General features: G+C 41.0%; 1 protein-coding gene across 1 annotated transcript; it reads right to left on the reverse strand.

Annotated features, from left to right (window-relative positions):
- Nucleotides 1-1,372: 1,372 nt before the first annotated feature.
- On the reverse strand, nt 1,373-9,919 carry dnajc14 (DnaJ (Hsp40) homolog, subfamily C, member 14). The gene is made up of 8 exons (XM_083535664.1): nt 9,723-9,919; nt 5,997-7,286; nt 5,811-5,909; nt 5,556-5,662; nt 4,599-4,718; nt 3,616-3,776; nt 3,419-3,521; nt 1,373-2,832 (listed from the first exon to the last, which is right to left on the reverse strand). Exons 2-8 carry the CDS (start codon nt 7,062-7,064, stop codon nt 2,553-2,555), a joined length of 1,938 nt encoding a protein of 645 aa, XP_083391790.1. The 5' UTR covers nt 7,065-7,286; nt 9,723-9,919; the 3' UTR covers nt 1,373-2,552.
- Nucleotides 9,920-14,706: the final 4,787 nt, after the last annotated feature.

Below are 14,706 nucleotides of genomic sequence, written 5' to 3' on the forward strand. Positions count from 1 at the left end.
AACCAAAAAATATACTGGATTATAGAAATATCTCGTAAACAGAAGAACCGCTTCATTCGTTTAAGGCTAATCAGGTTCATAAATATTCACCAGACAGTTTCTAAAAAAAAACCCCAAAAAACAACGCATCACAGTATTTAAAGTCGAGTCACGAATGTGGCGCGTGCGTGAACGTGTGACGTGTTAGAAAGTATTTCGTGAGAATCGTAGTGAAGCTTGTAGGGGAGTGGGCGGGGCTTCGTGAACTTCTTTACTTTCTCTCAAGGAGTGAATGATGTGGAATTCTGATATTGTTCTGTTAGTGTGTGTGTGTGTGTGTGTGTGTGTGTGTGTGTGTGTGTGTGTGTGTGTGTGTATGAAGGAAATGTTTGCACCTGCCTCATTTCAATAAAATGTCCTCAAAATAAACACAAACTCCTCTCGGTCCCAGCGCACGTCTCTGCTCTTCGTAGAAAAGTGTGATGGTCATTTCAGTTTGTTCCAAAACAGCGGCGAAGGTTTTTTTTTTTTTTTGGGTGTAAATTTGCAGACAGTAAGTCAATGAGTGGTTTTGGCCCCCCCAAAAAAACCCTCCAAAAAAATAAAACATCCACAATGTCTTTCTTCACCCAAATGCAGTCATTCAGCCAAAACAAACTCCAGTGTTAATGAAATCTGTTTCCCTGAAATATATTTAGATACTGCGGCTGGGAAAGGTGGTGAATGAGTGGATGAAAGTTCTGTGGAGTCCAAATGGGACGTCTCTAACAGAAGAACTTGTGTGAGATGGAGAACAGGAGAGAAGATGTGATCAGACTCCCTCACCCCCACACTCACACATCTAATCTGTGTTTACACTGTGTATCATTCCTGTGTGCACACTAGATCTAGACTCTTGTGGGCGTGGCCTATCCAGCTGTCCATTTCAGTGTACTGTACTCGGTTATAAAGTTTACACGCATGACCAACGATAACCAGGTGCAACAGGAAGTGGAAACCAAAAACAGGAAGGAGCTTGAACGAACTCCAATGACCTCCACACAGTGGTGCCTTGTGTAGGGTCTTTACAAAAAAATCACATGATGGTTGTACACCAAGACTTCAGCTTTTAGAAAGAAAAAAAAAAAAAAGTGGCACGACAATTCCGAACGTTAATCGTACGTTTAGATTCGTCTGAACAGGAAAAAAAAACGAAATCAGCCGCTGCATTGAATTTCTTTGTATGCTGTTTGTTATTAAATTGCTCTGTCCATTCTTTTGCTTTGTTTCAACGATTGTTTTGGGACAACGAAAACGTTTTCATTTCTGGCGTGATCCCTTAATCCCAGTGAAGGGAAGAGTCACAGGCTGCACCCACGTTCATTTAGATCGATATGAATATAATCACTGCTTCAAAACGTTTAAAAATAAAATTATAATAAATCAATTCATTAAAAAAAAAAAAAAAAAACCTCTGAAAAAGCTCACGGCATCACAGTTGGAGCTGCATGTAAACCCACAGGAGTTGAAGAAGTCACATGACTGGAAATACATTGCGTAATAATATATATTTTTTTAATATCTTAATTTTCTCTTTCGGTCCTCGCTACAACAGAAAAAAATTTTTTTTCCAGTCGAGAGAGACATTTAGAAAGCGCCGTTTTTGTGCAGTGTGTAGAGTAAAAACTAAATTGAGAACGAAAAATGCGTTTGTATAAATCAGGCTTGATGTAGATGTCGCTATAATGTAGCGTGAGGAAGGCGTGGCCATGGGAGGAGTCAAAATGAAGCAGCCTCGATTTACATCTCAGGTGAACATCTCACTTGTACGATTGAGGATGTACGATTCCAAACACCAAACCCAGTCACTTTTGGCTGATTGACTATATTTGAGTGAGAAATATTTGAGTGGAGCTTTAATGTGTCATTTGACGAACAAGAAAATGCCAGTTTTGGTTTTCTTCATAGAAAATAAACACAAAGAAGAAGAAGAACGAAAGAAATGACAATATTACCAGCTGTTTTTAACCAAGTCAGTCCTCATGGAGGATTTATGACATTTCTCTGCACCTCACATCGAGCCTCTGCTTCAAAACGAACCTCGAAGTTAACAAAACAGAAATCGGGGAACAAATGTATTCACCACTTACGGATGATCGTTATTGTGATATTGTGAGCTGTGTGTCTTTCTGCCCTCGCTGAACAACTGATCATCCCTGAGGTGTCTCTACATGGCCAATTGTTAATAAGGATTGGAAAAACACTGATGATAAAAAAAAAGAGAAAGCCATGCTACTGCATACCTGCCTGACAGGAAGCTAGAAAAATTAAAAAAGAAAGAAAAAAAAGCCATTTATCTCAGCAACGATGAGCTCATAGTAAAAAAAAAAAAGAAAAACCCCAAAAACGTTGATACCGTTTTATTTTACGGCATCTCCTCGACTTTCTGTTGGCACCGAGATGACCCCGTGCACATTCTCAGACCCCTCCGTTCTGTCCCTCGACCTGCCTGTTGTCTAGTCGAGAACAAACCCCAGGCGCCGCCGCAGTCCGTTGTTCTCCTACGCGAGCGTCGTAGCTCGTCCTGCCAGAGCTCAGCGCTGAAAAGGTTTGCGGGCTTTTTTCCTCCGACGCTGTACTTTTCCTCCCTCGCTCCAGCTCTCGCTCGTCTCCCCTCGCTGAGGGAAAAAGCCGGGCTGAGGAGGAGGAGGAGGAGGACTTGAGCCGCCCCCGGGGTAATTAGGGGTCGATCCCGGTGAAAAGAATCCACCGTTAGATGAGGTGTCGCCTCCTGGAGCACCCTGAAAAATGCGGCTGAAGAAATCCTGCAGGTCTGGCGGAGAGCCTGGAGCGGGGGCGTGGCCTGAGGGAGATCTGAGACAGCGAGACAGGGAATATAACTATTTTTACTGGTATAAACTGGTGAAAGAGGTGCCTCAAACATCTATGTCTATGAAGGAGGCGTGGCCTGGGTGTCTATCTCCGTAAAGAGGGCGTGTCCTGGGTGTCTATCTCCGTAAAGAGGGCGTGTCCTGGGTGTCTATCTCCGTAAAGAGGGCGTGTCCTGGGTGTCTATCTCCGTAAAGAGGGCGTGTCCTGGGTGTCTATCTACGTAAAGAGGGCGTGTCCTGGGTGTCTATCTATGTAAAGAGGGCGTGTCCTGGGTGTCTATCTACGTAAAGAGGGCGGGTCCTGGGTGTCTATCTACGTAAAGAGGGCGTGTCCTGGGTGTCTATCTACGTAAAGAGGGCGTGTCCTGGGTGTCTATCTCTGTGAATGGGGTGTGCCCATCTCCGTGAAAGAGGTGTGGCTTGGGTGTCTATCTGCGTAAAAGAGGCATGGCATGGGTGTCTATCTCTGTAAAAGAGGCGGGGCCTGTTTTTTTTTTTACTGTCTGTTCATTCCAGTAAACAAAATTTAAGTCTGTTGTTTATTACTTAAGAAATGTAAAGGTCATTACCTGTGGCGATTGGAGCTGCTGTTACTCTTGGAACCAAAAGAAATGTGATATGGGACACGATGTGTGTCAGGGGAAATTCCTATTCTCTGGCAACCGGCCCACTCTGTGCCATGACACAAATAGGGAAAAAATTCACTACAACGAAAGCAACGAAACACAAAAACTTTATACATTTGCGAAAGTGTAAGTTTAAATACCAGTGATGTCGTAGACTTTGCTGTCCATAAAGGCGAAATAGGTGATCTTCAGTCCAAGCATGCTGGACTCGGCCCACAGGTCTCCCTCCTCAGCGCTGTGCCGTTTATTACACTCGGCACAGAAACGTGCCTCGTGAGGCTCGCGGTCCATCTCAAAACGCCTGCAGAACAAAACCCACGCAGCACCAGAAAGTAAAAACTAGAGATTGCTATCTGGAAAAAAAAATCCATACTGATTTCCATACCGTTTTTCCCTGTTGTGTTACACAGTACGAGAGCGGCCTCTAGAGGCGAGTCACTTACACCACGTGCTGTTTATTTGAAATGATCTTATTTTTTATTAATTTGTCCCCTGGTGGTCTAGTGGTTAAGATGCAGCGCTCTCACCGCTGCGACCCGGGTTCGATTCCCGGTCAGGGAACCATCCCCAGCCACTGTCAGTGCCGGTCCCAAGCCCGGATAAATTGGGGAGGGTTGCGTTAGGAAGGGCATCCAGCGTAAAACATATGCCAAATCAAACGTGCGGAGGATCCGCTGTGGCGACCCCTAACGGGAGAAGCCGAAAGAAACTACCTACCTTATTTTTTATTAATTTAGGATGTAACTGTTTTTATTTATTTGGGGTGTTACTTTTTGTTTCAGTTTGAATGCTTGTCTTATTTTTCTCAATATTTATTTATATAATTATTCATTATTTCATTTACTATTTTACATGGAGTGTTATGTTTGTTTTAGTTTTATCCCATTTTTCATTTTAAAAGCTAGGGGTCGATTAATCGGTTATCGGCGAGTATTACCCAACCTAGCTAATCTGTATCTCTAGTAAAAACGCAAAGGTACCTGTAGGTGCTTGTTATTCGCACTGATAGGTACAATATAAGTGCAAATATTTGGCACAAAGTGCGACATTTATATTACTAATGAGAAGGATTTCTAACTCTATTACATTAAGTATTGCGTAGCAAATATTTTTAAAGCCTTACTTGTGTTTGCCTTCACACTTGGTGCACATCATAGTGTTCATGGCCTCCTTCAGGTCATCCTGCAGCTTCGTCAGGAACTCGTTCATCGACTTGGAGAGCTCTGACGCGGCCATTCGCTTCCTGTTGTGTTAAAAAAATAAATAAAAATCAGGTTTTGTTATCAGAGCATCAACAAACCTCAGATTACTTACAGAAATAAATATAACCCCAATTCCAAAATAAATGTTGGAACACTGTGTAAAATATAACCAAAAAGAGAATGCAATTATGTGCCGATGTCCCAAATCCATATTCTATTCACGATAGAACATAGAAAAATAAATCTTTTAAGTAAAAAGGTAACGTTGATAAAGAGGAGGGAGAACATCTGGCTCAGTTTAAAAAGCCGCATCTCTGATGGTATGGCAGTGCATCATTGAATGTGGAACAGGCAGTTTGCACTTTTGGAAAGGTTCCATTAATGCTGAATTCTATATACAGGTTTCAAAGCAACAAATGCTTCCATTCAAACATCTTTTTTAGGGATTGACCTTCCAAATTTGAGCAAGACAATAGCATGACTACGTAGCAGAAGAGTAAACATTTGGCGCATAATAAAAGTATTCGGTGCATAATGAAATTAAAAACACAACAAAGGACACCCAGAACTGCTGAGCAGCTAGAATCCTGTATCAGACACACATTACACAACATTCCTCTCCCAAAACGTGGTCTTCTGAGTTTCCAGATGTATACGGACATAAGACGTGATGCTACACGTTAGAAACGTGGCCTTGTCCAACTGTTTTGAGACGTGTTGTAGCTGTCAAATTTTAATTGACATTAAATTTGTTAAAAATTTGACATATTGGCAGTTTAAATATTTGATGGGGTTTTTTTTTGTTTTACTGCAAATTGAATATGGATTTAGAAGATTTGCAAATCATTGCATTCTGTTTTGCACATTTTACCACTTACAGCTCGTACTCGCGGCGGGTCTCTGGGTTGCTCACAATGTCCCATGCTGCTCGAAGGACTTTAAAAGCCTCGCCGGCTCGAGGGTGCTTGTTCTTATCTGGATGGACCTGAACGTACAAAAGAAATCGATATCCATATACACACGTGCCGTGAAACATGAATTTGATGTTTTTAAGGCTCCACCAATTTTAACCTGGCTCTTCAGTTTTCACTACAAAGCCAAACACTGATCCTAATTGTGTATTAGAACTTCACCTGTACAGCCAGCTGTCTATAGGCCCGTTTGAGCTCTGAATCGGTGGCGTGAGTGTTCACGCCCAACACGTTAAACGGGTCCAGCTCATCTTCAGGGATCTGCACCACAGGGTTGATTCATTATCATTTCATGGATATTTGCTATCACAGAGAGAATATGAGCTCATGAACATTACTCTGGGGTACCTGTGCTAATGCCAGCAGTCTCTCGAGCTCCTGGCCAGGCTGACTCTTCTCAGTCCTGGATGGAGACTCTGGATTTGCAGTCACCTCCGCAGAGCCACGTATAAATTTCCAAAGCCATCCTCTGATCCTTCCGGTAATCACAGCCACTTTCTTTATAATCCAGCAATTCTGAAGACTGAGCCACCATCTCCTGCCTCGGTCTCCACCCAGCCTCTCGACGATGCTCCTCACAACCCCGGCACAGAGGAACACCAGGCTGCTGAGGAGACCGAAAGCAGAAACCAGCGCGTTGCGTGCAGTACTCGTGGTTTTGTAAACCCAGGCTGTGAGGGCCGCACCAGAACTCCAGGTCCGATCCACAGCTCGCTTTAAATCCTGCTTCATTCCCGGGACGTCGGTGACCTTTAAGAGCATGAGCGTTCCAAGGTCGTAAAGTGCAATCGCTCCAGATTCGACAACGACGCCGCAGTGGTGGGTCAGAGACACGATCAGGTCCACCACCATATGAATGCAGGAGATACTCCATGGGCTGACGGATACTGACAGGAAATCCCGGAATGCTGCCAGGACCTGGAAGCCGGTTTGTCTTTTCAGGCGCCCCTGGTTATGATGATGGTGGTTCCTCCGGCGGATCTGCTTGTGTCTGCTCGCTCCGGACGACGAGGAAAAGGACGAAGGCGAAGTCCAAAATGAAAACTGATCTCCTGATACTGAGCCGCTCTTCCTCTGTTTTCCTTTCTTCCCCCGAGATCCGGACATGTCCTTCCCGGCGACGTTTGTTCTCCAGCCATCTTTCTCATCATCCACTTCATCGAATACACAGTCTTCCCCCAGTTCCTCCATACCCCCGTTAGTTCTTACACACCCGCACTCGTCCGCTTTCTCCGAGTCCTCTTCCTGTTTCGAGGTGCCGGTCTCCGAGTTCGGATCCTCAGGCACCTGCCGAGGTGTTTCCGCTTCCTCAGACATGCTCGGCACAGGCTCCTCACAGAATTCCCCACTCGCTGATCCATCGTCCGGACACGTCCCGGCACTCAGCCCTTCTGGATCATCCACGACGTCCATCATTCATGAAAAAGCTCAAACTGATGAGGCTCAGGGCTCCGTCATTCCCCGTCAAACACAGTTTACTAATCTCAAAGAGGGTGAGCAATTAACCGGCTCAGGTTAGTGCAGGATTCTGGGAACTTTTTTTTTTTCGCTATGCACGGCATAACACGCTCAAGTGGAGCTCAGCTACGATACCTCTGAAACTTACGCTCCGGATCCAGTCCATTATTCCACACAATCCTGTAAACAAAACATAAACAATCATCAAAACTTCAGAAGATCATTATTGTGAGTCGATCACTGTGACGTCAGGAAACATCGAAATCCCTCTTAAGTGTTGTTATACAACAAATCTTGTTAAAACACAATCACAAATAAAAGACACTTTATGTTTTCCTCATTGAACACTCATTTTATGTACTTTATACTAGAGAGCGACCGATTTTACCGATAACCGAGTAATAAACGATTATTACAAACGTTTTACAATGGATACTGGATTAAAAAAATCTTTTTTTCCAAAAATAAAAAACATGTAAATGTGGTAAATGAAATAAATATGAATGTACGAATTAATAAATATAATTATTTCAATAATGAATTATAAATAATAAATATAATATAGAGCTCTCCGTGCAGCGCGCAGTCTCGTGTGAAAACAAACAGCACGTGGTGTCAGTTATTCACCTCTAGAGGCCGCTCTCGTAATGACAGCAGATCGGAAGCCAGAAAAAACATCGGATAAAGATTTTTGCGGATAGCCGATAGTTCATTACTACATCACCATCACTACTACATCATCACTACATCACCATCACTACTGAATCATCACATAATCAGCACTACATCACCATCACTACTGCATCATCACATCACCATCGCTACATCACCATCACTACATCACCATCACTACTGCATCATCACATCACCATCACTACATCACCATCACTACTGCATCATAACATCACCATCGCTACATCACCATCACTACGGCATCATCACATCACCATCGCTACATCACCATCACTAATGCATCATCACATCACTACTACATCACCATCACTACTGCATCATCACTACGGCATCATCACATCACCATCACTACTACATCATCACATCACCATCACTACTACATCATCACTACTGCATCATCACATCACCATCGCTACATCACCATCACTACTGCATCATCACATCACCATCACTACTGCATCATCACCATCACTACATCACCATCACTACAGCATCATCACATCACCATCACTACATCACCATCACTACTGCATCATCACATCACCATCACTACATCACCATCACTACTGCATCATCACATCACCATCACTACATCACCATCACTACTGCATCATCACATCACCATCGCTACATCACCATCGCTACATCACCATCGCTACATCACCATCACTACTGCATCATCACATCACCATCGCTACATCACCATCACTACTGCATCATCACATCACCATTGCTACATCACCATCACTACTACATCATCACCATCACTACATCACCATCACTAGTGCATCATCACATCATCACCACTACATCACCATCACCACATCACTATCACATCATCACTACATCACCATCACTACTGTATCACTACATCACCATCACTACTGCATCATCACATCACTATCACTACTACATCACCATCACTAATACATCATCATCATCACTACTGCATCATCACATCACCATCGCTACTACATCACCATCACTACATCACCAATACATAATCACTACATCACCATCACTACTACATCACCATCACTACATCACCAATACATAATCACTACATCACCATCACTACTACATCACCATCACTACTACATCACCATCACTACTGCATCATCACATCACCATCGCTACATCATCATCACTACATCACCATCACTACTGCATCATCACATCATCGCCACTACATCACCATCACTACATCACCATCACTAATACATCATCACTACATCACCATCACTACTCCATCATCAGATCACCATCGCTACATCACCATCACATCATCGCTGCCTTCAGTGCCGAAGTTTTCCAGTCATTTACAGAGTAAAAAGAGAATGAAACATAAACTGGTCAGTGTTTAATACTGCAGCTTTAAATATCAATGATACACACATCTACATCATTGCAGCACAAAACCAGAACATTAGTTCCTGCTTATGTTCCTCTTCATCTGTACTGGTTATTGTTGCAGAACATCACAGCCAGGTTTGTTCTGGGGGCTCTTGTTTGCTCAGGTTGGTTCTGGTTGATTCAGATTTGCTCAGGTTGGTTCTGGTTGATTCAGGTTTGCCCAGGTTGGTTCTGGTTGGTTCAGGGAGATCTGATTTGCTCAGGTTTGTTCTGGCTGATTCAGGTTTGTTTAGGTTGGTTCTGTATGTGCTACTGCATGTTTGTGATGTTCTCCAGCTTCATATAAACCTCCTATACATTCATTACAACACACAACCATAACGTTTACTTTCCACACATTTTCAGAAGCACATTAATTTGCTCACATTTGAGGTGTGATGTCGTGTTATTCTCTTGATCTTTTCTCTGAAACAGCCGGAGATCTGTGAGATCACTCACTCCTCATTGGCCAGACTGGAATTTCAGCCCCAACATGACGACTTTTACGGGATGATTCAAACTAACACTCACCAAACACTTCCGCTTCGAAACCGAGATTCAATCCAAACTCTCGATAAAACGCCGTGAAATCTTCTCCTGGGTGATTTTTCCGCTTATAATCACGGAGTTTGCACTTAAACCAACTCGATTCCTGACGTCGCTGTCCTTGTTGTTTCTCTTTTTTCCCCACGATGTCCACTTCCGGGCTAAGAGAAACACTTCCGGCTGGAGTTTGTAACCCTTTCCGGACTTTTTTTTTTACGAAGAAAAAAGTTTTTAATATAGATTTTGATTTATAAACAAAAAAAACCAAAGCGTCTGATTTGTCCTAAAATTTTGTTGGAAATCAAATAAAAAAAATCATTCTGATAAAAAAAAAAAAAAAAAATGTCATATAATAATAAAAAATAATCGAAATAAAATGTCGGAGCTCTGATGTTAATATATTCAAACTTTTTTAATTACATTTTTAATCAGATATCTGTCTAAAAAATAATATTTGCTATTAAATGAGTCTTGTGAACAGAAAAGATGCACAAATAAACCTGCTGATCACGTGACCTGCCACCTTATTCAGACGTGATTAGTTTCCTGATATTTATCGGTTCTCCACCAACATCGTGAAACATGTTTCACGATGTTGGTGGAGAACCGATAAATATTCATGTGAACATGTTTCTTTGGGTTGTACTGATTCCATTAGTGTCTGTTTATGTTAAAGTTTCTATCCAATCAGATTTCAGCTGTCACATCACGTGGTGCTGGGGTCAATATCTGCCTTGAGGCCTTCAGAATCAGCACTGTGAATGTGTATAAAGCGTAAAGTACATGTTGCTTGAAGTGAATTACATTTAACGTTTTAGACTCCGAGGTCCTCTAGCAGGTGTAGAATAACGTCAGTATTTTCACGCCCTTTGATTGGACGGTCAGAGAGCATCACTAGTCAAACCTCACAACATGCATCTGTAGAAAACTGCACAATCTACAATATATTCAGCTGTTTCTTCATTCCATAAACAACTGCCAGAGGAGAAGAAACGTAATGTAGACAGATACACTTTTTAAGGACATTCACATGACAGACTTTTAATGAAAAGCCGGACAGTTGTTAAGTTTTTAATGAACCGTTTATACTTTGATATTTTCTTAATTTTTTTGAAGAATTTACACAAAAACACACAATTTGCCTTCTTTTCAAATGCCCAGGAAAACCGTAATTCACTGGGAAAAAACGCAGCAAACCCCTGGGTGATGTGATGAGGTGAATATCGATGCTTCTGTTGGAGATGTATGTGGGAGGTGCAGTTGTGGCTACAGTGAAAGGAGACGTGTTTAATTGTGTTCATTGGGTTTTTTACTTTAGTGATGACGTTCATTCACACTGTGTGAGATTCCTGTCTGTGATGCAGTGTTCTGATCTACTGCCCTTCTCTAATATCAATGGTTTCTATAGATGGGGCATCATAATGGTATTACAAGGTGGATTAATTCATCACTGAAAGCGTGAGAGTTCTTCATGGACTCTAAACCTATAGATACTACACAAATGTCTCATATTCATAATTAAAATGATATTTGGACTTTATTCTAAGGGCTCTACCTCTGCCATGTTAATCTGTATTCTATGTGATTTAGGACATGCCTCATGTCTGTAGTGTGAAACAGTTTAGAGAAATCGAGCCACATATTAAATATTGGTCACAAATATTGTTTTTATATAAATATATTGTTTTCTTTACTTACACAAATATGTTAAAAATGATGCATCGTGATACAAACATCAGCTTGTATCTAATGGACACTTTTTTTAAATTGATGCATCACATCGTTAACTTTTATTCCAATGCAAATCTTACCATCACCATCAAAGAATTTATAGTCATTGCATAGTGCAGGTACACAGCAACAAAATGCAGTTTAGCATCTACCAAAAAGTGCAAACAGCATTGTGCACATAAAAAAAGTGCCGATAAATAAGTAAATATATGTTCAATAAATAATATATTTACAATAAATCAGTATCAGTATCTTCTCCTTTTTGGCTTTTCCCAACAGGGGTCTCCACAGCGGATCATCCGTCTCCATACCCCTCTGTCCTCTACATCTGTCTCTTTCATACCAAATACCTGCATGTCTTCCCTCACCACATCCATAAACCTCCTTCTTGGTCATCCTCTTTTCCTCCTTACTGGTGGCTCCATCCTCCATCCCCTAAACTTTCCCTTTCACTCTCACAGATACTCTTCCATCACAAATCACTCCTGCTATCACTCTTCTCCACCCACTTCACCCTGCCTGCACTCTTTTCTTCACTTCTCTAACACACTCTCCATTACTCTGCACTGTTGACCCCAGGTACCTGAACTCCTCCACCTTCTCCACCTCTTCTACCTGCAACCGCACCCCTCCACTGCCCTCCCTCTCATTCACACGCATGTACTCTGTCTTACTCCTACTGACTTTCATTCTACCTCCACCTCTCCAGGATCTTCTCCACCTGCTCCCTACTCTCACCACAAATCACAATATCATCCACAAATATCATAGTCCATGGAGATGTGTGTGTGTGTGTGTGTGTGTGTGTGTGTGTGTATAAACATCTATATAAGAAAAAGAAAGAATATAATATGGGCATGATTGTACAATATATGAGGTATTAACAAGAGCATTCTAGTGTATATACAGATAGTATACAGACTTACAAATAAATCAACTTACAATGCATTTACAATCATATACAGGAGTTACAGGGTGCAGAAGAACTGCATGATGATTCCAAGCAATAAAGTAGTAAAAACGCACCAGTGAGACATCAGTGTTCTAACAGTGTAGTGTAATGAGTTCAGCAGGTTGATGGTTGTTGGAAAACACACGTGTCTGTTAATATTAACCCATAATAAGTAGTAACAAAGCATGATTCATAAATGACTTTGCATATAAGATAAACAAATGCGACCAACCTCTATACACAACAACATACAGTACAGCGTGTCTGTTCCTTTAAAGATATAATGGGAAACTTAAAAGTGCTTCACTGAATCCTTTATAAATAATTTCTACAATAATCCTACATCATGACTCTGAATGTAACAGAAGTTCACTCTGCAGCATTTCCACATGATATTTGGTCTTTTCAAGCGTACTTTTTTTCACATATTCTGTTTTTTTTTTTTTTTGCTTTATCTAAGGTCCTGACATTCATTATGTAAAATAATCCCCCCGGGGTAGAAGATGTGTGTGACCTGGGGGTCTGTGTTGTGGTGTGGTGTAGGTGTCGCTCGCCTTTTCACAGCCGTGTAGGTGTCGTTTCAAGTCCCTCTAATCATTATTAAACACACTTCTGACGAACATTAGGATATTTTTCAGGTTATTTGACGCACCACCATGACTAATGTCTACATGGGTTGACTTATAGACACACACACACACACACACACACACACACACACACATAGACACACTCCTACACATCCTACACCTCCTCGTATCAGTGTCAGCAACCTTCTACAGCTTTACATTGTCAGCCGTTTGATTTATCCTTGATGATGAGCTAATAGTTATAGGAAACACTCAGATTTTCCACGTACACCATAATGTTATATGTTATATTTGTGGGCAATTGTTCTGATATTAGACTTTGCAGACACACAGTATTTTTTCCACAAATGTAACAATAGCTAAAAGTTTTTATCTCCTTGCATTTTGGTAGAGTATAAATTGTATAAATTTGTGTATGAGCGGAGTTGGGTTTCGTCTATAACCATGTTATATGATATAAAACTATAAAGGGGAAGATGGGATGTGAACACTCAGTGACTAAGATGTTCTGAATTTTTTGGAATATTACGAGGAAGGTTCAAATCCCAGAACCAGCAACCTTCGAACGCTGGGCCCCTGCTTTAGACCCTGCTTTGTCGTGTCAATGACGATGTCCATTGTTAAAAGCGCTATAGAAAAATGAATTAAATTCAATTGAATTGTGTAGACGAAATAAAAGGAAGACGCCAGAAAGTCGTCAGAATGTCATAAAAGTGAAAAACTATGCAAATTACAGCACCACAAACATTTGTGTTTGTTACTTGTATGGACATGACAATACCAGTAGGTTCAGAGCCGGCTTTTTTCCATCCACCATCATAATCACCCTACTGAACTCTACACTACACCTTTAGATCACCGCAAAAACGCACATATGCTAAAAAATATATATAACTTATGTACAGTTCTAGATACAATGTTTATAAACCTCTCATTCTCTACACATACGGGTCCTTACATACATCTGCGCTAATATTTTTTTTTTATGTCTATCTATATATACACCTTACTGTACATCCTGCCTAATATTTCACATCTACATATATATATATTTAGTGTACTTGTTTATTCCACTTTTTAATGCGATAGACTTATAACCCTTTACTTCTGTACCTTTACAACAGTGTCTGCACATTTTTCTAAACACTCTCAGAAGCACTGATTTACATTTACAACCTAAATTCTAATATTTGATCCATGAAATTGTATTAATTTCTTCCCATCAGTTTCTTCTCTTCATCTCGTAGCGTTTCTCTCGGCTGCACTGCTTCCAGTACGTGGATGTGGATGTTAGATTGTTTTGTCCAATCAGATTTCAGCCTCTATGTGCTGCCATGTCAATCTAATCTGCTCAGAACCTTCAGAGTCTGTACTGCTGGACTTTTTACCATCGTCTCTATAATAAATAGCTGTTTCTTTAACCAATCAGATTTCAGATTCTCCTCACAGGGCAGCTAGCTGGCCCAGAATATGTCCTCTGATTGGTTGGTCAGAGGGAAACTGTTACAGACAAGTTTGACTGGCAAAACACGTGTGTAGCTACATCTAAGTTACATACTTATATATATATATATATATATATATATATATATATATATATATATATATATATATATATATATATATATATATATATTACATTACATGCTGTACATATATTTACATATTTATCTGCACTTATCTATCTATCTATCTA

This window comes from Silurus aristotelis (genome assembly GCF_946808225.1).
Source record: "Silurus aristotelis genome assembly, chromosome: 29".
In the NCBI taxonomy this organism is placed as follows: domain Eukaryota; kingdom Metazoa; phylum Chordata; class Actinopteri; order Siluriformes; family Siluridae; genus Silurus; species Silurus aristotelis.